Here is a 21,784-nt window from a genome sequence, read left to right on the forward strand (position 1 = left end):
TGGTGAAGGACAAAGGGTTCGGGCTCCTCATCGGGTACCTGGAACCAAATTTACCCTCCCATCACCCGTGCAGCTCTCCAGCATGCTGTGGCACCGGTACAACGTGGTCAAGCAGCACCTGGAGCGCTACTTGCAGACAGCTCAGGCCATCGTGGTCTGCGTGGAGTTCTGGGTTTCCCAGCTCAGCCAGACTTACCTGACCGTCACGGCCAACTTCATCGATGGGGAGTGGCGGCGGGCGCGGTGCATCATGGAGACGCAGCAAGCACACGAAGACAAAGCGGAGGAGGGCGATTTAGGGGAGAAACTGTCCGCCGTCCTCTCCGAATTCGGCTTGTCCAGCAAATCCGTCTTCTGCGTTATGCATGACAGCCCGCAGAGCACGGTGGCGAACTCGCAGCAGCTGAAGAACGCGTACGGCTGGAGCAGCCTGTGCTGCGCTGCTCGCACCCTTCACCTCTGCATCAAAGCGGGGCTGGAAGTCGAGCAGGTCCAAGAAGCCCTGAGCACCGCCCGGGGTATCGTCAGGTACTTTCAGCAGGACGCAAAAGCCACCTGCTCCTTGAACAGCAAGCTGGAAGCCATCAACAAAACCAAACTGAAACTGGTGATGGACGTGGGCTCTCGCTGGATAACCACCATCGAAATGTGCGAGAGTCTCTTAGACCTGAAGTGGGCCATCATGTCCGTGCTGGAGGAACACCCCAAGGGCACGGCGGCTGTCCAGAATTTGGCCGACCACCAGTGGAAACTCCTGCAGGACCTGGTACCGGTCATGAGGACGATCAAGATCGCAACGTCCTTCCTGCGCGAGGAGCAGAACGCGTCCGTATCGTCTCTGATGCCTTGCATCCACGGGATCATCGCTGCCATCGGACAGCAGTCGGAAGAGTCCGGCGCCGTCATCAAGACGGTGGTAGGCAACATCAGGTCAGAGCTGACGCAGCGCTGGGGGTTGTCAGAGGATGAGAAAGTGCTAGAAAGCCCAGCGGTTATTGCCTCTTTTTTGGACCCGCGCTTCAAGGAGATGAGGTTTCTCAGCCCCAGCCTGAGAAGCGAGCTGCACAAGAGAGTCAAAAACATGCTGTCACAGGTTTTCAATCACCAGTCCCCATCTGCTACCCAGTTTTGGATGCCAAACTTGGATTACAAAGCCGAGGGCGGAGATGCGGGCAGCCAGCTGTCTGCTCACAAGGACAGATGCTCGAGCGCCCCGTCACAGAGCATGTACGACATCCTTTTGGGGAAGGACCCGACAGAGAGCATGCCGGAGATCCACCAACAACTGGAAAACTACATCGTGGAGCCTCTCTGCAAGCGCAGCACCAACCCGCTGGACTGGTGGAAGAACAACGAGCATCGCTTCCCGGCCGTGGCGCGGCTGAGCCGGCAGTACCTCGCCATCCCAGCGACTGCCGTGCTGCCCAACCAGGCTTTCGCTGCCGGTGAAAGCACCCTGGAGCATCGGCGAGCCGTCCTGGCGCCGGAGAACCTGGACCAAATCCTGTTCCTGCATCAAAACTTTGACTTTTTAGAATCGATGAGAAACAGCAGCGAGAGTCGGAACAGAACCGTGCACTGACGCGCCTGGAGGCGGGCGGGCGTGCGGAGCCCTTCCACAGCTCGGCGGGTGTTTAACCGGCTGGCGGAGCTTTCAGACGCTGGCCCAACAGCCCCACCGCAGTTACCGGGTCTACGGCAGCGGCAGCCAGCGCCGAGTATTTTTCCAAACTCCTGCCTACGCGTTTTTGTCATCGCTTTGGCAACGCCCGCGGCGAAGAGCGAGCGTCGGAGGAGGTGTGAACGCACCGCCTTCCAGCGCTGGCTTTCTCATCCACCACGGAGCCTGCAGTCCCTGCTTTATTCCTCAGGCTCTCTTTTAATTCCTCTTTTTATTCCTCATTCGCTTCCCCGCTCGAGACCTCTGCTCCTCCCTACCCACATCAGACCCACCCAGGGCGCGCAGCCCAGAGCCTGGGCCAGCCCTAAAGCCCCGGGCGCGTCCTCAAGCTCCCTGAACTCAGGCACGGTCCCTGCCCAAGTGTTTTTTTCGGACGTAAACAGGGCAAGCCGGGAGTTAAGAACAGGCTTGGACAGGTGCCGAGCCGCCAGCACAAATACGGGCCTGGTGACATCATTATCCCACATGGGTACAAGACAGGGTTGTGCCAACACCCACAAATACCACGTTACGCGACCGCAGCGCCTTGTTTTCCGATACCCGCAAGCGGAGGGTAGCCCGGAGGACGCAGGGGCTCGGCGGCGCTCACGTCGCCTGGGACAGCACGCAGAGGGGCGTCCCGCAGCGAAGGGTGGGGAAAGACCCGCAAAATACATCAGCTTTAACTTGAAATCACCTCTGGGTTTTCCTCTGGGGTATGCTAATGAGCTATAATTGTAGCAAGCAGAGGTCAGTACCTTAATGTACATACATAATTAAGATTGCTCAGTGCTGCAACATCCCGCTTTTTTTCCTTAAAAGAAACAGCCCCCCCCCCCCCCCATTTCCAGCTTTGCAGCTTTTTTTTCCTGTTGCATTTGCTAAAACTTTCAGCCCTCACAGCCACTTTCCTGTCTGCTGGCAGGGCTGCTGCCAACTTAAATGAACATTACGGAAAGGCCTGTCTTCGTTTTTGGAAGGCAGCTGGTTTCCATTTGAAATCATAAGGGCTAAATTAAAAATAAAAGTTTCTTTAACTTTTTTTTTTTTTTAAATACAAGTTATGAGAAGCGAAAGGATAACATCTGCACCCACTCTGCAAAGCCTCCTTCTGCTTTGGGTAAAGAAGTTTATCAAGGCCCAGACCTGAAGACTGGTCCTTTACAGAGCAAATGGAACCAAAATACGGATTTGTTTGTGCTGGACATGACTATTCAGCCTAGCAAAATTTAAACAAAGCCATGAAAATCTCGTGGCCTGGTGACAAAAAAAAAAAGCCTTTTATCCCTCCTAGCATAATGACAGTGGAGACAAGACCCCTTATTTATATTTCATCCACTGAACTTATCAAACCCTCAATTTTTCACTACTAAATGCAGTTTAGCGAGGCAGTGTTATTTATGCAAATAAACACAAATCAGTGCAATAATACACAACTGGCTATGGTGCTTTAAATATTACAAAAGGCTAACACTGACTCCACTTGATAACTGAGACAACTCACAGCAGACCAAACACGCCTAACCACCCCGATTCTCCTGCCGTGTCTATGGCTGCGGTGCCTGAGCACTCTCCGGTGGTAAATCAAACCAGGGAACATCACCCCATCACACACAGCTCCTGCTCCATCCCTCACTGAACGGGAACCGGATGGCAAAAGCCGGTGCCTCGTATTTTGCGGTAGCGGAATGAAGGAAACATTTGCGTTCGGACTGGAAGGAGAGTGAGGGAGCCTTAGCGCAACGGCGGGTTACAGCCTGGAGCAGTCCCCGGACTCAACAGGTTTGTGGTCTCAAGCTTTAGGAGAGTTTTAGGAATAATAAGGACCCATCTTTACACCCCTCCCTGCCCACCGACCGAGGGACTGGGCCTGTGCAAGCACATGCCATGTTCTTCTTTCAAGACTGATGTACACATAGCATGCCGTGTTCGTACCACCAACCAAGCGTAATAAACTTTGTTTTAATTATTTAATTATTTTTAGCATTACCAGCAAGAACAGTCCAAGAACTTTTACATCTCCTATTCAAGAACCCAATTTATAAGCTATGTAGAAAGCACATTTTAAAAAAAAAAAAAACACCTTACTTGGCTCAGAAGAGTGCTATAGTTGAGATCTGAAATTCTGTGCATGACTATCCCTTATGGCAAAACAAGGTATTAAATACGATGAGAATTTCTCAGTGGTTTTCCTAGTCTGTCTCTTTCTAACAGCCCCAAACCCTGAAACTGAGAGCAACAAGTGAGGGCCGAGGGCATCCACCTTTTGTTTTAAATGGAGGCAAAGGACTTCGTTAAACAAAGGCAGAAGTCAAGAGCTTCTAGTATTTGTACAACAGCTCTTTTACAGTCATTAACTACTGCATATTTTCCCAACCATGCATAACTGTAATTCAACGCCAGGCACGCATACTTCATTTAGCACACATCTTTGGTGTGTTGGTACAAGCAAGAAACATCTGATGCCTTCAAATTTCTTTATTAAACTCAACAACAGTTATGGGCAGTAACTGCTAAGAAAACCTATATAAGTTTTTTTTAACACACTACACACACAAAGTCGCAGCTTTTCTTCCAGAAAGCCTTTGGCAAACAGTCTCTCAAGGTTCGGCCTCCATGAAAAGCTGAGGTGGTTTTTCAGCATTGGTGCGACTGCTGCTGTGCTCCTGACAGATTAGGTTGAAGAGTGCAGGTGATCTCATGTCGTCTAATCCTCCTCAGAGCTCAGCCACTGCCCAGATGCTAAAGAAAGTTCCTATTTTTCTAGACGGGGAAAACTAATCTAATTGCTACTCTGAAATCACAGTTTCCCAGTTACCACTGGAGGCGGTCAGCAGGTAGGTTTCTTCCATCTTTGCCTCACTTTTAAAATGCTTCAAGAGCCATTTCATACCCAGGAGAGGCTCTACCTGCTTTCTGTGCGCGATGCCTTTTCATATGAGCGTTCCTACCTTTTACCGTGTCAAACACCCTGCAAGTCAGAAAACAAACAGATTTTTTTTTTAATTCCTTTTTTTAGTTCAATAAAGACCGTTAAACCAAACTTCATTATTTCTACTTTTGTGAACTTCTGCATATTGTGATGTGTAGTATGACACAGTTCCCTTGTTTTTTTCCCCCAGTACCCCTGGCTGCAGTGAACACTGGTGTTTAAACAAGACAGATGTTTGGGCTGAAAGTCAAACAAAACTGCAAGAAGGCCAAGGGGCAGAGGTAATCCTCAAACTGCCCTTAGCTCCGCTCCCCTCTGCCCCCTGGGCAGCTTTGGAAGTTTAAATCTGTTTTAGCCAAAAGCGGCGGGTTTCTAGAAGAAAGATGAACACCTTTTGCACACTTTGCACGGAAATACACTCTCCTGGTCTGCACTTCCAGCCTGGTGTGGAGACTCATTCAGATCGCAGGATGGACTGCCTTCGCTGCAGGGCATCCTTTTAGAACTCTTCTGCTTTACCCTCGAGCTTTCCTTAGACGGAGAACGGCGCCTCTTCTTTGGGCTGCCAACAACCTGTAAATCAGAGAGCCTTTATTAATTCTCCCTTCTCTTCAGAAAGGTGGATAGCTAGAGTAAAAAAACCCACTAGCTTGAAAAATCTCTCACTGGCCCAGGAAATTAGATTGTATTCATTACAGCCAGCACAAAAATGTATCAGCCCAAGTCTGCCCAGATGAACTCCTCTGAAATAGCCAAAAAAACACTTTAATTCCACTGTAAGGATAGGGGGGCAAACACAGGCCTTGGAAGAAAAACCCTATTATTTATACTACTGTAAGTGGAATAGCGCTTTCCTCCACAAAAGTCTATACAACAGGTTTAAAATGCAGAATTAAGCACTGAAGATACATGGTTACCCAGCTTCTATAAACAAAAAAAAAAACAATTAAAAAAAAAATTCTGTAAACCAAATCCCTGTTTACTGGCAAGGAATGTTTTAGCAATCCCCAGGCAGAGCCACGTCATCAGCAGTTCCTTTTATGTAGCACTGGGATGTGACAGAATATCCCTGAAAGTCATCAGCAACAAGTTTAATGTGATTAATGATTATTAATGTTAGTAATAAGTTGGGAATTATCTTATTTACATCAGTAAGGGTGCCAGCACATTAAGAACAAATACTGCCTGTAACGAGTAAAAGCACATATTAGTCATGGTGCTAATGACAAAGTACTGCTTTGTTGTTTCAAAGTTATTCTACAGAATAAGTTTATCAAAGCAGCAGCAGAATAAAACCAGAACCTCTCCCTGGACAGCATCTGCTGCACCTTTCAAAAGCATCAGAAGATGTTTTCCATACGGAGTGGCATCGAGCACAAATCCCCAGCAGTTTTCCTACCTTTTCTTCAGTCTCTTCCATCTCATACTTGATTCTCTTGACCCTTTTTCCCAGTACATGATCTCGATTGAGGCGAAATGCCCTTTTTTTTTTGCAGTTGTAGTAATATTCAACACACTGGGACACACTCTTAGTCTGAATCTATTGTGAGAGAAACAGAAGCAATCTATAATGGAAATACTGTAGTAAAACATTTAAGGCACAGATACACAACAAATTTATCTAGCACAGTTTGTCCTTCCCCCGTTCTCTCCAGTTATTGCACTGCAACGTGCCATGGAAGCTCCAGCATATGGACAGGTGAGATCAAACAGAAAACAAACTTTCCTCTTCGGCACAGGCTGTAAACAAGTGCTGGAAGGGCAGAACTGTACGTTTCACACAGGCAGTCAGCATAATGTTTCACTATTATTTTACTATCTCCGGTATTTTGTACCAGAGATACTAAATATTCTGTTGTAATGATACATTACGGGAAATAATGTCTTGTACCAGTGTCTTTTTAGCATTAAGAAGCAAACACTAGGTTTCAGAGAACAGGATTCCAACGCACAATTCAAAATACAACTTTCTGGGTTAAAACTGTCAACACGTCAGTCTAATGGCTTTACCTTCTTCTGTATCAGGTGAAAATCCTTCTTGTGTACGTGAAAAGCCTTTCTAAACAACTCCTTCTCAAGATCTGTCCAAGTGTCTGAACCTGGTAATAAACAGCAACATGCAAATTATTTGATCACTCGCAGCCTAATGGAAATCAGCACAATTTATTATTCACATATTGACATCTCTCCTCCTTCCAAAAGCGATTACCAAATGCAGAAGTGAATTCGTTAGCAACAATAGTTATTACTGCCAGCAGATAAACCCTGCATGCTGTGAAGCCCGGGCACAACTGAAAGGAAGAGTGTATGGCAATGAGTATTTGGCATTGCCACATTTCAGCGTGCTGCTTCCGTTGGGTGTCACTGCAGGGCAGCACATGTTAAAGCAGCGGGCTGAAACACAAGAACAAGGCATTCCCCATGTAAAAAAGCACCGTACACAGTTTAAAACTGAAGCGCTTTGCTACCACTTTCCCCACCCCAAAGAACACAAATTGTTTTTTGCACTTTTTTTTTTTTAATAAATTCCTTAAATCAGAATACAGAAAGGCAACTGCAGTATCTATCAGCATTCCAGCTGAAGGAACAAGCTCTACTTCCAGTTTACCTGTGTAATGATAATTAGCCAGAGGATGGGATTCAGATTTCTGAGGCCCACCCGAAAGCAGCATCTCCAGAGCCTCCTGCAAGATTTCATGTAAAAAGACATTAGATTCCCCCCCACGAGGGGCAAAAAGATAAATTCCTGCTTTCAACTATTTTGCTACTTCGGTGAATCAATCCACTGTAGGAAGATTTTGCTCGTATTGGTCAATGCTTAGCAACAGCACTTTGGGATCCCCTCAGCCCACTGAAGTTTATGGAAATATTTCCTCAATCCACACCAAAGTGTTTTAAGAAAACGGAACCTCAGGAGATCTCTGGGGACCAAGCTATGGGGCCCTACCTGCCACCACCTACAGGAGATTTCTCTCTGCTGGAAACGTTTTCAGCTCGTCCCTGCTGTAGCAGGCGTGCTTGTAGAGCCTCCTTGTGGAGACATGGCATACACCAAGTCCTCTGCTGCATTTCTAAAATCCCTTCTTCAAAGGACACCGAGCAAAGTAGACTTACTCGGGGCTTAAGTCAGGACCAGGCTGGAGGTGCTTGCCCAGCAAGGAGCGCCTAGGGCTGTTGCAGTTGTCAAGCGCGGAATGCTTATCTAGAGCAGACCTTGGGTTTTACCTACACGGTAATTCCTTCACTCCTAGCATTCGGGGTAGTAATACTTCCATTCTCCAAATCACCACATAATTTACAAGAGAGAAAACAAGATCTTATTTATACACCAGGACAGGGTCTGCAGTCCCAAGGGATATTAACACAGACTGTGGCAACAGGCAGCCTGCAAGAACTCAGCACGTTTAACAAAGAGACCAGACTCCAGCCTGCGGAATAGAAAACTCAGAGCAACTCCCAGCTCACTCCAGTGGCAAAGGCTGTCCTAGTCCATTATTAATTATGGCCCAATAGCTGCTTCTTACCATAACGTTGCCTTGTGCTTCATGCAGGCAATGCAAGGCTAGCTCTAGGTTCGTTCCTCCCCCCGGCACGGCACTGGAGCAGGCCAGCTTGAGCAGTTCTGTTACTACAAATGCAATGAAAACCAACAGGAAGTCAGCTTCTGTCAAGGAAAGAGAAAAGATACGATACAAGACAGAGGGAAAATAGAACAAGTGCAACAGACAGACTGGAGACCGAGAAAAGACACGGGAAGAAGTCAGGTGTTGCAACTACCCGGGTATCGCTGAGCTTTGGGACCGATAACTCCAGAGACAAACCTCCCCTCTTCTAAGGTCGCTGCAGATGAGGTGGGACAGCTACAAACACCCCTGGCCATTTTATATGGAAAATGCTACTAAGAGCGTAACAGTTATTATTTGTTCACTGTTCTACCAGAACTGAGCTATCTCCTTTCCTCTAATGCAACCGCACGTGAAGGTGGTCAAGAAAAGATGGGAGATAACCTGAACATACAAAAAGCTGCTGTGAAAACATGGACTTTTTGAACCCTCGTATCTTGGGGGTGGCCTTGAAAGAAAAGTATTAAAGAAACCTCTGTCCTGTGTTTCCGGGTTAGTTGCCATGTCTCCCCAGGGCTTCCACACCAGCGATGCTGGGTCTTCAGTCCCCTCCAACTCCGATCTATCCCGGAGCTCTGGCAACTCTGCCTGAAATTCACTTCCAATGTTGATGCGTCTAAAGTCGTAAGAAAGAGGAGGGGAGGAAGGCAAGTTGCGAACAGATACATCACGATAACACGCAGCACTACCAATACACACGCTTATCAATACACACACGCTTAGGAAGAGGGGGTATGGGATGAGCAAGGCTCAGCTGTAATAAACACGGTATGCATACAACACACATTTCCCAGCAAAGCATTACAAGCTCTCCTCCTCTAACAACTTTCAGAGCCACTACTTAGCACTAACTCCATCACCACGCCACCCGTGGAATTCTTCTGTCTCCAATCAATCAAGAAAGTTTGTTCTCTCTCCCTCAAAACCTGACAAAATTTGTCAGGTTCACTCTGAGACGCATGGCGAGCAGCCAAGAGGAGAGAAGTCTGCAACCATGGAGAAAATAGAATGTTTGAACATCATGTAGAATGTTGGGGGCAGGCACCTTTATGACATCAGCCTAACTTGTATTTCACTGCGACAGCACCGGGCATTTTGTTGCAACTTCATTCTGGCCAGCACGTGGTATCACCTGGCCAAAACCCACTATTAATCTCACCAGTGATGCAGGACAGCAAGAGAACTGGCCAAGCAATAGGATTGCGGGAAGGAGGTCAATGTCAACTTTGAAGGCCTGTATGGCCCATGCACTTGAACCAACCACACACTGACTCCTAAACTGACATTCCCTCATCCCCCATTTTCAAAATGTTTGTCATTATTCTAATTGCTATGCCATAACTCACGGCTGAATGCTGATTTTTGTGTTGTCCTTCATCAGACAAAATCCAAAGTCCCTGTCCATTCTGCCTGAAAGATACAAAAAAATGCTCAAGATAAAAACCATCCTGCCGAGACCATCCTTTAGCCTTCCTTCACATCCTCACCATCGCAAACCACTAACTATTCTCTCAGAATTCCCCTCATTTCAGTGAAATTGCTCACTTTTTGACTTGGAAGCTCTCTAGAAACACCATCCGGGTACGCTTTCACAGCTGTGTCTGACCACGGGTCAGAAGTCAGCCACATAGGGATTGAGCAGTTCTGTATTTTTTAATAAGTGAAATCCAGTAACAGAGCAAAACCCTGGTAGGCTGTTGACATCCCCTCTTCCACAACCAGAATAACAAAGTAGAAGTCACAAACTTCTGTTTTTTTAAAGCCTCCTTTGGAAGGCATGAGCAGAGCCGGGGCCTGTCCATATTTGCCAGCAGAGCTCCGTAAATCAGCTGCGATCTCTGAATAACTACAGATGACAAACCATCGAGCAGAAGCCAAACCCAGAGGAAAACTGCTTTCACTGGGCTGCTGCCTTTGCCACACAGGTGCCCACCCTAGCTTCTTCTGCAGTTTTACGACAGCGGCTGTTCTGGTGTAACCCCTATGTATTTTTAATTAAGATAAATTTTAACCACAAACTGGTACAATAAAATCATGTCATCAGTTTACGAGTAACTTAAACTGCTATATGTAAACGTCCGTACTTCCACTGGCCTCCATACGATGCAGTAATTTATCATACAGGAAGGTGGATACCATTTGAATTTATAACCCATCTTGAAGAAAATGACTGTGGGTCAATTTTCTCTTTCTGTAGTCTGTATAACAGTCTGCTGGATTCCTTTCCAGTTCCATGATCTGTTGAGTGCAGACATTAGGATTTTATTACCTAAACCAGCACTGAACAGCTGCTTGGGATCACCGCTAGCAGAGGAAGAACAGCAAGTGCTGAAATAGAGGCCTGATCCTTCCCGCATGGGGCTGAGCATCGGAGGCGGCGTGTAAGGAGAGGACTGGAACAAGTTGCTCAGGAGATGATCCACCAGAAACACAGGCGAACGAAGGTTACTCTGGTAACACCCTCCCACCCTCGGCTGGGCTTCAGGGACCAGTGGAGGTGGGATAAAAAGCGATTTTGGCCGCATTTGCCTCTTTCTCTTTTTCTGGTGCAAGCTTTCCTTGAGGTCCTTCCCATCTGGGCTTTCCTTTTCAGTAACCTGGACAAACAATTCCAAACAAAGCATCAAATCCCTGTTTATCACAGAAGAGAAGGGGAACAAGTTCAAGGCACTTGAAAAACATATAGAAGAAAGTTTGAAGTTGCATAGGATTTTTATCTGGTTTTCCTCTAGACTGTCTGTGTCATGACTTATTATTCTGAGCTCCATAATGAACACCAAATTCCAAAACTTGTGCGCGGAGTGCAGTCAGAGGACGGTCTGCTCTAGTCCTTACTCATGTATATGGCTCTGGGGAAGCCAGACACGCTCATGAGAACAAGACCTGTTGAAAAGAACCCTCCACAAGTTTTTTTATAGTCAGAGAGAGTGCTGAAAGGAAAAAAAGTAAATTCTGAAATCATCTTGAAATTCTTTAAATTGCCTAGTAAAATTCCAAGGGTTTTCCTAGGTTTTAATACCAAGTGTCTGCCCTGCATCATATTGTTAATACTTCTGACGTCATCTTTTATTTTCATGCAACTCAAGGTGATTAACGGGTTACATATTTCCAGGAAATTACTCAGACGGACCCTGGAACCTTCACCAAGTCCATTACTGTAGTAATTAACACCAAATCCATTACTGCAGCATTATTTGAATAGAATTTGGGGGATTTAAGGGAGCCATCACCCTAAGCTGCTGGCTAAGCCAGTGAGACTCGCACACTGGTGACCAGTTGCTCAAGGAAGCGACTCCAGCAAAGCCAGCTGAGGTGTTTTTGCTAATTCATTAAAATGCTTGAGGAACGCAGTCACCACCCACCTCGCTCCCTGCTTGCGAGTTCACAGCCATCACTGGTACAGAGACAGGAATCACCAGAGGAGCCACTGTTAGGTCCTCTAAAGGCATCTCAGGTTTTGAGGGACAGCTTCCATCTCCTGCTGCCTTGAGCATCAGTTTCTGAGCATTTGCGTCTCCTGCATCACACACCTTACCGCAAACACAAACAAGGGTATGAGGTGTATCTTCTGGCATTGGCCATCTGAGGACATCAAAGTGCTTTGCAAACTATTCTTTCAAGTCACTTCTGATCCATTTCTCCCTTACATAAAATAATGATGATGATAACAAGAGCTACTACGCTGAGTAAGTTTCTCTAAGCACAACATAATTCAGCGAGAGCCCAGAACAGGAGTCCTTATCGCACCAATCCCATATTCTTGCTTTTACAAAACTGAGCTCCCAAGTTCACACTATCAGCTAGAATAGTCAGGCTTACATTTTTTCACTCACGCTTCACAGCTGTGGAGTACGAAACATTGCTGGAAATAGCTGCAGCTTTCAAAACAGCACAATTATTCAAGAATATCCACTACGTGACACCCACCCAAAGGGCTTCAACGGCACCATGATTCTGGATCACACTCCTACAGTGATCTGAATTTTCAAGACAAAGTTTCAGTTGGCTCCACAGCTTTTATCTCCATACACTACAGGCAGGTTTTAAAGAATCCTCATGACCTTAATTCAAATTCCTGTTAAATAAGCAGCACTGAAGGATTCCGTTTCTCCTTACCTGCTGTTCTTCCTTCCTTTGCCATTGTTCACTATGAAGACACCTACGGCTCTCCAGACCATTCTCAGTATAGAACAGTTGACCGCAGTTCTTGTGGAGAAAGCCACTTTCGCAGCTGCTGCCATCAGCAGGAGCAGCACCGGTCTTATTGCTAAGTGAAAAATCGAGATAAAGGGATGGAAAATTAACATTATAAAGTTGAACCACTTAAAAAAAAAATTTAATCACTATCAACGTTAGATCCATGCTCACATTTCCTGCTGTAGAGCTCATTTCATGTCTAGTTGGGAAATCTCTGCAGCTCATTTAGCAGCAAAAGATGTTAACTAGAGAAAAATCCCCAGTGGGACATCAATCACCAGCATTATAACGATACAGCTTTAAAAAAGAGATGCGGTTAAGATACCTTCTCTTTTGAGCAGCTACATGCATTGTACCTATTACCACATACGTACAAATACTATTTTCAAAGTTATATACATGGCTTTTTCACTGTGACACCAAAAAAGAATGACCCGCATTAAAAACTCCAGAAGCATTTTCTTTCAATACCATGCATTTCATGCACCGTGACATTTCTGAAAGATCCGCTTTTGTGAATGGAAAAATGTATCATTTGTGGATAACTCCCCCTTGTGAATTCAGCGTTTCGGAAAGATGACGTTGAAAGTCCTGCAGACCCATTTCTCTATCCACATGATGAAGACAGCAAATGAAGTTAAAGCTTCCCAGCACACCATACTTACTGCCTGGCCACTCCTATACCCCGGCTAATCCTCAGAACCTCTTCCAACACAGAAACAGAGGACCAGGCAGACCACCAAGGCCGGCTGGAGCAGGTAATTGTTTTCACGTGGCTCACCAGGCACCACAACTTCCATTTGTTGCCAAAAAACGATGAAATTCTTCTTTCTTAATGAGACAGCAGCTCCCTTACCTGTGACGGTTAGCAACACAGACAAGGCACCTCTTCCGAGGCTGCGTGGGGACTTCACTGCTGCTCACAAGGACGTGGATTATAAAAAGCCCTTTTTTTCCAGGGAGCCGCTTGCCTTCTCATTTAGTAAATGGCAAGCTGTCGAGGCTGGGCAGTAAGGTGGCAGAGCCACGATTTGCTTACAGAGAAAATACCACACGTGTGCAATCCCTGCACCAAAGGAAAGCGGCAATTACCAAAGAAGAGGGAAGTATGTGAATCTTCTTCAGCAAAGAGAACCAAGTCACAAACTCACTCTAAAAAATTATTAATCATAAAGTTAGCTAATCACTTTTAAAAACTAAATTCAGGGCCTGCCTCCATGATTACAATGCAATAATACTCTTTACAGGCAGACTACCCTCCAGGAATGAGATTGAGAGTGAAGCCCATACCCTACCAATCACCTGGAAACCCTTCGACAAGGTGAATCCTTTAACATTATCCCACATTTCCATTTCTTTACCTCCATGGTGAACTTTTGGTCTTTTATCATTGTAATGTGTGAAAAGAACAAGGCCGGTCATTCCTTATTACATCCTTAAACAGTCTGCAATGTTTCACTCAGGTTACCTCCCTGTCACACTTCAGTCACTGCACGACTTTTACAATCGAGAGTTAGAAATTAGGTTGAGAGTCCTGTGGTTCTCATTTAAACATCTATTAATTAGCACAATCTAAAGGTAGCCAAATGAAAAGGCTATGTTAAATCTCAACCCCGAGGGAAATGTGCCTGACTAGGTGCTAAAATGCGCTCCAGAAAACAAACCCACCCTCAACACTTTAGTGCAACCTGCTTACCACCCAGCTGGCAAGTCTTCTTCCTTTGCTGCATTAGTGAGTCTGTAAATATTTCCACCCTGCAGGTAAAGAAACAATAATCAAAAGCAGATGTTATTCTTCCTGCAAGTAAAGCTTTAAAATACAGTCATTCCACCTTCAAAAAAAATAAAAGGAACATCTGAACTGTTTTTTCCATGAAAATAATGCTTTGCACTTGCACCGCAAAGCAATGCTTATTAACCAATCCCATAAATCTTTGCAGTCATTAATAAATACTCCTTGTAACACTTAGATACATGCGTCCACGTGGCAAGCACACGTTCAAATAGGAATTCCCGTTTATACGGTGTGGCTATCAAACTGCATAATTTCCATTACAAGCTGTATGCAGCGGGTGGGGGGGCCACACTCTGATTCCTCAGCCACGCACAGTTCCTGTGCCACATGCCCAGATCCAGAGATGCAGGGAGGGCTGAAGCACCCCGATCTCCAGCTGCCACGGACATCAGCTCTGCTAACACCACACTACTGGGTCAACACCAGGAGCGCTGGAGCAGGACAGGGATTTGCTCATACCCCATGTATCACCCAGGCTCCCCAAAATCTCCTGGAGTTAGAGGGAAGCAAATCTAAGACTCCCCTGAGCCCTTGGATTTCTCACTTTGACTGCTTATGTAACACCTGGGGCACAGAGAGCCTTTGTAAGTAGTCAGAAAAGGAACACAAGCAGCAAAGAATGGGTTTAACCTCAGTGCGTTCGAAGTTCCCCATCCTGAGAGCTGCCAGTCCCCTTGGCCTAACACACAAGGCACCAGCAACTCCCTCGGGATAGGGCAAGACATGCGTGTAAGCCTGACATGCCACTAACAATGAAAAAGCACTTAAACCAACCCCGAACTTTGGAGATATTTAGTCTCCAACACAGCCGCAGCACATTTATCTGTAATGCAAGAGCTTCCACCTCTACCCTCAATTAACATATTTTGACTTTGACCTCCGGGGACTGATCCCTAGAAGTAAGAAGTTCGTTTAGGTTGACCTCCCTGCCCTCCTGCGGGCAAAGAGACACCAATTATTTCCACTGGAGAAAGCGGTTCCCCTTCCACAGGCACGGAGCTTGCTGAACATTCAGGTATTCACAGCTTTTTGTTATCACTGGCCTGTGCGCAAGCTCGACCAAGAAGCCAGGTGAAAGGCTATGCATCACGTTACTAAATATCCCAAGCCCCGATCTTGTTAAATTATTTCTAAACCTTTGGCACTAGATTAATTAGTGTTTTCAGAGCGCTCTGGACGTGTCAAGTGCCACGTAAGCACTAAGTACTGTTACTGGTGAATCTAGAGCTGTCAACACTAATAGAAAGCACTTATAAGAGCACAGGAAGACAGTAAACGGCTCTGAGATGTGAACTCGAATAACAAGCGGCTAAATGTGAAGAAAAACCACGCCGACATACTTGAATCCTGTTGAAAATGGTCAGCCGGCGCGTCCCGCTGGCTGCAGAAGCTGAAGAGAAGGATGCCATGGCCACCTGACTCGGAGGAGCTGCACTGCTCAGCCCCAATGTCAGCGTCTCTCTGCGGATGGCAGGCAGACACCAAGACCAGGCAGCACCCACTGGCGGCTTCCCGCCTGTCTCTGTGCTACCATCTTTACTCTCAAGTGCAGAAGCCTTGTTTTCTAGCTGATTCAACCTCCCAGAAGAGTGGCTTTCTGCCATGCTTCCAGGCACCGCATACTGGGGCTGACTAGGAACAGACGAGTCTCTTAATCCCAGGTATTCTTTCAAGGGTGCTGGCTGCAGTCCTTGTTTCTCCCTGCCTGGCAAAATGCCCTGGAACTGGGGGATGGCCTTTTGGAGGTATGTGGAAGGCCCCTCGTACTCCGTCGGCTGCGGAACCTGGGGATCCAAGGCAGGCTGCTGCTGAAACCCAGCTTGGAGGGGGTTTGCTGCCAAGTGCTCAGCCTCAGGAGGGCAAGACAGGACCTGCTGAGACTTGGGGGTCACCTGAAAGAAGTGCTGCTGCACCTGCAGTGGCTCTAGGCACGCAGCAGGTTCCTGGGCTTTCAGGAAGAGCTGTCCGGTCTTGCTCTGCAGCGTGCTGCACTTCTGAACCTCTGGAAAACTCAACTCCCTGGCATTCTCCCACGGGTGGGAGTTGTGGGTTTTCGCCAACTGAAAGGCTTCCTCAAAACAAGGGAGTGCTGACTTGCTCAGCACGTTCTCTTCAGCTTTAAAACGCGCAATGGGGAAAGACAAAGCATCTGGATGCTCGTACACAGCTGAGAATGTGCAGGAAGGTCCAGCTAACTCCTCTGAAACACCCTGCACTGCAACAGGTGACTTGTGAGCGAGGCAGACATTATTCCTTTTGGGTTTAGTGCAAACTGGCATGTTTCTTATCCACTGAAAGTTACTGCTCGACTGGTTTGCAGGCAGCTTCTGCCCTCTGAACACAGGAAAACAAGGCAGGGTGCTGCTGGGACAACACTGCAGCCCCGCAGGCTCTGAGGGGAGCGGGGCTTCTGAAATAAAAGACCTACTGGTCAGATTGGTAACTACATTCTTGCCCGGTGCAATCACAGAGACGTTGCCAGAATTTATTACGGCACAGATGTTGGAAGAAGGGGCACTCTGTTGGCATGAGAGGCAATTCTTCAATATATTGTCACCCGCAGCCTCTGAAAGTCCACTGCTGTTAGATGCAAGGCAAGAGGCTGGGCTGGCTGGAGAGGAATATGGCAAGGCAGAAACCACCTGCTCTGCAGAGGGCAAGGCAGCCAAGGGAAGCTTCTGATTTGCAAAGCTGTTCACAGCACACCTCAGCAGGTCGCTTTTGGGTGGGAAAGAGCCTGACTCGGAGCATGCAGTCAGGCTGTCCACCGATTTCCCGCTGCCTTGGATATACGGACTTGGAAGAAGCGGGGGTTGCTCCCTGGCACCCTCCTTAGGAGGCTCCTTCAAGCTGCACAAGCTGTGCTGCAGTTCGTAATGCCGGCGCAGCGAACGGTGATCACAGTAACTCTTATTGCAGTCTCGTTCCAAGCACACAAAAGGTTTTATTTTCTGATGCACCAACATGTGCCCGCTCCTGCAGGGATCAAGAGAAGAAAACATTGCGTATTAACACTCCCAACTGAAAAAGGAAGTCATTTTGCACTGAGCTACTGCAGCTCTTGCACTCCTTTTACTTAGTATTGTTCTACTCAATGCAGGACCTAAATCAAAGCAGAATTTGGCCTCTATTCAGAAGAGGTTCACTTAAGTGCCCTCCAACTGCTCTTCCCACTGGGCCATGGAGAATCCCGCTTGCTCTGTCACCATTGCTGGCGTTTCTCTCCAGAAACACTCTGAAATTCTCCCCAAATGCAGGAGGATCTTTCCAGCCTATCAGGCCCCCATGCTCAGCAAGGATGAAGCAAATCAGAACACAGTTCAAAAGGGATCTCAGCCCAAGCTCTACCTGCAAGTGCGCACAGCAATGCCAGTCAGCACAAGCTAAAGGCTGTTGACAATTCTCTTTTGTTTTAGAGTAGAAAACGACTCGACTCGTAGAGTCGAAATCAGTAGAGAGACAGAAAAAATTAGGCAGGCATGTTACCTAAACCAACGGGAAACCAACTGTAAAACTGCAGACTGTCACTTCATAAAGACACATTTTAGGACAGAATTTGTTGGCAACTGCTCCAGTCTGACACAAAGCAAAACGGTGTTTTACTTAGCCCCAGAGTGCCACCGCCAAAAATCGGACCTACGATAACCAGCTGGTGTTTTGAGAGCTTTCCAGGATTAGTAATAAAAGCTTTACAGCACCAGGAAGCATAGGATTCCAGGCAGCAGTTGCATCTATAAGCAATCTTTTGCAAGAGTTCCTAAAGCAGCGGCTGCCAAAATTCGGAAGTTGCCTCTCCAGTACAAACACCTTCCACACGATTTCCCCCATGCCAGTCATCAGACAAGAAAAAAAAAAAAAAAAAAAAAAAGACTAGCTGCTATTGTAGGGCTCAGTATTACAGATTTTTCTGCAGCTGGGCAGAAATACACACTTTGGGGGCTTTTCCTGCACCAGCCCACTCTGGAAAACTCAAAGCTAATTTGCATCTGCTAGGGAAGTCGTTTTGTGACCTAACTTCACAGCATTTGCTAGCCTGAAAACATGACAAAGACTAACAAGCGCTGTAACTTCTGAGATTGGAAAATAAAGTACTGCAGAAGCCAATCTTATTTACGTTTGGTAAACAAGGCCACATTTTTAACAGCGAATGCCTACGTACAGGTGGTCTGGCCGTTTAAAGGCTTTGCTGCAGATGGTACAGACGTGTTCCCGTTTCTGGCTGTGAGTCAGGCAGTGTTTGCTGAGAGCGCTGGCACTGCTGAACACCTTCCCGCAGTGGCTGCAGCCCGGCAGCGAGGTCCGAGGAGAGCCGAGGGGACACTTTCCTCTCCCTGCAGATCTGCCTCCTCCTCTAGGCTTCTCTGGTGCCATCGGCGTGGGAAGCCCCAGCTCTGAAGGGAGGGAGAAAGCAATATCCTGAGCTTGCTCTTGCAATGACATGCTTCTCACTTAGTACTAATAAATATGTCTCTTTCTAAAACGCTTCTGTTAGAGGGCTCCGGCCCGTGGGTTTTGATGACTGAATATCCACACAAAAACGAGTAGGGAAGTCCCACAAACCTGCTCCACCTCTTATGAACTGCATCTCTGGAGTTACTTTATTTCTGAGGTCTCCACAAACACCTAAACCCATGTCCCACCCTCACAAACCTGCTCCACCTCTTATGAACTGCATCTCTGGAGTTACTTTATTTCTGAGGTCTCCACAAACACCTAAACCCATGTCCCACCCTCACACCATTTGCCATTTTGACCATCGTTGTAACCAACTTTACCATTTTCCCCTCTTTCTTGGGAAAAGAGGGAGGGAATGAGACAACTCCAAACCCCTTTGTTCAAGGTATTTTATCTACAGCAATTTGACTAGGTGATAACCCAGGCATTTCCTGCTGGATTGGACTTTGGGAGACAATTCAAGGTTCCCTACCCACAAAATGAGCCATTAGGACCTGTTATTAACTGGCAAATCAGTAGAAATGCAGGTCTCAGTTGTTAGGAGAAAGTCTCATTTTCTCCTAACGCTGCTAGTTACAAATTTTCCCTTGCTTTGTTTTCAAGCTACCCAAACAGGGCGTGATTTTATATACATTAGCAATTAAGTTATCCATTCCCTCTAGAAGAGCATTTTACTAAAGGCAGGCCTAGAAAAATCCCATTCTGCTTAATCCATTTCACAGAGACTTTGAAATGCGAAAAGAATTAAACAGCATGTCTCTTCTCCGCTTCAGGGAAAGCCAGTAATATAGATGTTTGCAACATATTTAGCAAATCTATCATTTTAATGCCTTCGCATTTTCCATTTCCAGCTGGAGGGCAGGTTGCAAGGACTCTTGAAAAAAAACCCCAAATAAACATATTCCTGTCTAGGGTATAATTTTAAGAAAATAGGACAGAACTGAAATTCCTGTGAAAGAAAGGCGTTTTAATTGTTATATCATCTTCTACAGCCTTATCAATCTGAATGCTGTTTTACAGGTAAGAGGCAACAAGAAACACTTTTGAAGTACTACCTAGAACTGCTTAAAAAAAATGCACATGTATCCACCTCTTCACCCCAAAGACCTTTCCACATCATGGACTCCGCCACCTATATAAGGTCACTAAGTATCTCCAGCCGCTTCAATCAGTAAGACACCCTTCAAAAGAACAGAGAACACTCACTGTGCTGCAAGGGCTGCAGGTGGGCCTCATCGAGGAGCTGAACAGAGGTGCAGTCCTTCACTGGATACAGAGAGAGCATGTTCAAATCGGCCTCCAGAGTGTGGCTGGCCGCATCCACGGCTGGAAGGTCAGGCACTACGTCCAAGCCACTCAGCCCCACAAACATCATGTCTTTTGCATTTAGGCACAAATCATGGTTGAGAGCCTCGCTACAAACCAGCCCCTGGCTTTCAGAAAATCCAGGGAGATGCATCTCCAAATGAACGGCATTCCCGTTGCTGAAGAGGTACTGGTCCATGCATGCTGCTGAATTTACGGCCATTTAAAGGTGGACTCTCTTCCACCTAGAGCAAAACTTGAGGGCGTGAGGACAAGCCTCCTAAACAAAATGTAAGGGAAAGTTAAATAAGATTTGATGTTACTCACCAAACCCTAACCAGTACCGCAACTGGCCCTGTATCAACCATACCTTATCAGAGAAGAAAACAGAAGTATCCTTATTCCCACTGCAAACACAAGGCATGCCCCTGCTGTCTGAAGCAGAGGAGGGCTGCTGAGACCCTGCAGGCAGGTTTGGAGGGCTGGGGAGACAAGTGGTTCTTATAAAAAGCTGCACTGAGAAAAAGGGTTGAAGTGTTTCCCCTACCCTGGAACAGGCTGAGGGGCTGCAACAGGGCTGAGGTGCAGAAAGAAGGCAGGAAGGAGGGAAAGACTGCCCCTGGAGTAGAGTGGGGTTGGGGGTGAGAGGGGCATTCCCCGAGGGAAACCCTCCTCCCAGACTTGCAGGAGGCTGTGGGGCCACCCTAGGTCTGGGGATGGTGAGGGGGTTTTCCCTGAGGGAAACGCTGCTACCGAGGCGACAGAGGACCAGAGCTTGGGGTGAGGGCGGGCTGTCCCTGAGGAGAGCAGAGTTGGGAGGAGGGAGGCGAGAGCTGCCCCAGAGCCGGGGCTTCTCTTCGTGGGGAAGGGGAGGGAGGGGGGCCTCCAGCCGCCCGTGTGAGGCTGACTGGGAGCCTGAGGAGATGGAGGAGGAGGAGGAGATGTCCCTCACCAGCAGTGCCGCCGCCGCCGCCCCTCCTGTCACCTCACAGCCCCTGCGCTTCCCGCCCGCCACCGGCGCATGCGCACCCGCCCGCCGCGCCTCGTGGCGCGGCCCCGCCTTCATCCCTAGGCGGCTGCGCGCGGCGTCACGTGGCGTGGGGGGGAGGGGCTGTGGCGGGAAAAGGCGGGAGGGCGGGAAGGAGGGAGGGCGCCATTTTGTTGGAGGGGAGGGGGAGGGAGGGCGGTCGGGGTGAGGGGAAGGTTGGCGGGGAGAGAGGAGGAAAGCGAAAAGGTGTGTGGAGGGGGGAGCTGGCGGGGTGTGGGAGTGAGCTTGTGAGGAGGGAATAAGGGGAATGGGTGTTAGCGTGCGGGGGAGAGGTGAAGGAGAGGAGGCTTGAAGGGATGTGAGGTGTCCATGGGGGAGGTGGCCGGAGGGAGGTGAGTGGGGAGGGTTGTGTGTGAGATAAAGATAGAAAGATGGTAAAAGGGAGGCGTAGGTAGGAAATAGGGGGGTACGGTTGTGGTGGGCGTGGAGGGAGGTGTGCAGGAGGGCTTGGGGAAGGTACTGGAAGCATGAGTTACAGGGCAAAACTCAAAGAAAAAGCGTAGGAAGGGGCTAATCTCAGTATACGGTTTTAGCGAAGCATCAAGCAAAGGACGACCAAATGTTCCTCTCATCTGGGGATTTTGCAGGCTGGCTTTGGATAAAGTATTTATCTAACTTCCTTTTTCCCTTGTGAAATGGGAATACTGCTTCAGAGGATAGCTGTTACCTCTCAAGAACTGAGAAACCTTCTGTTCAAAGTGACACAAGGTAGGGTGTTGCAGCTTATCCGGATTTCTTTAAGTACCGCCTCCAACCTGTTTTCAGTACT

At 47.5% G+C, this 21,784-nt stretch overlaps 2 protein-coding genes across 2 annotated transcripts in view; one reads left to right on the forward strand and one right to left on the reverse strand.

Moving 5' to 3' along the window:
• The window catches only part of LOC142027170 (E3 SUMO-protein ligase ZBED1-like), a 4,422-nt gene extending 773 nt beyond the window's left edge, over nucleotides 1–3,649 (forward strand). The window contains 2 exon segments of the mRNA XM_075020858.1: nucleotides 9–45; nucleotides 48–3,649. Of these exon segments, the coding sequence (XP_074876959.1) occupies nucleotides 9–45; nucleotides 48–1,582 (1,572 nt within the window). The 3' untranslated portion in view covers nucleotides 1,583–3,649.
• An 876-nt stretch (nucleotides 3,650–4,525) lies between these two features.
• Nucleotides 4,526–20,613, reverse strand: ZNF541 (zinc finger protein 541). The gene is made up of 17 exons (XM_075020859.1): nucleotides 20,338–20,613; nucleotides 19,869–20,247; nucleotides 18,938–18,997; nucleotides 18,367–18,598; nucleotides 15,548–17,183; nucleotides 14,109–14,167; nucleotides 12,332–12,482; nucleotides 11,578–11,745; nucleotides 10,485–10,812; nucleotides 9,562–9,625; nucleotides 8,689–8,831; nucleotides 8,117–8,220; nucleotides 7,201–7,276; nucleotides 6,603–6,691; nucleotides 5,992–6,132; nucleotides 4,984–5,165; nucleotides 4,526–4,631 (listed from the first exon to the last, which is right to left on the reverse strand). Exons 2-17 carry the CDS (start codon nucleotides 20,188–20,190, stop codon nucleotides 4,526–4,528), a joined length of 3,861 nt encoding a protein of 1,286 aa, XP_074876960.1. The 5' UTR covers nucleotides 20,191–20,247; nucleotides 20,338–20,613.
• Between the last annotated feature and the right edge of the window lie 1,171 nt (nucleotides 20,614–21,784).

The sequence above is a fragment of the Buteo buteo genome, chromosome Z (assembly GCF_964188355.1).
Source record: "Buteo buteo chromosome Z, bButBut1.hap1.1, whole genome shotgun sequence".
Taxonomy (NCBI): Eukaryota; Metazoa; Chordata; class Aves; order Accipitriformes; family Accipitridae; genus Buteo; species Buteo buteo.

Excerpts from the sequence above, each read along its gene's own strand:
- ZNF541 (XM_075020859.1), bottom strand. The coding sequence starts at position 20,190 with ATGGCCGTAAATTCAGCAGCATGCATGGACCAGTACCTCTTCAGCAAC. Across the intron at positions 8,832-9,561 it reads ACAAAAATCAGCATTCAGCC|ACGCATCAACATTGGAAGTG; the intron begins GTGAGTTATGGC and ends TTACGACTTTAG. Across the intron at positions 7,277-8,116 it reads AAGCACAAGGCAACGTTATG|GAGGCTCTGGAGATGCTGCT; the intron begins GTAAGAAGCAGC and ends GAAATCTTGCAG.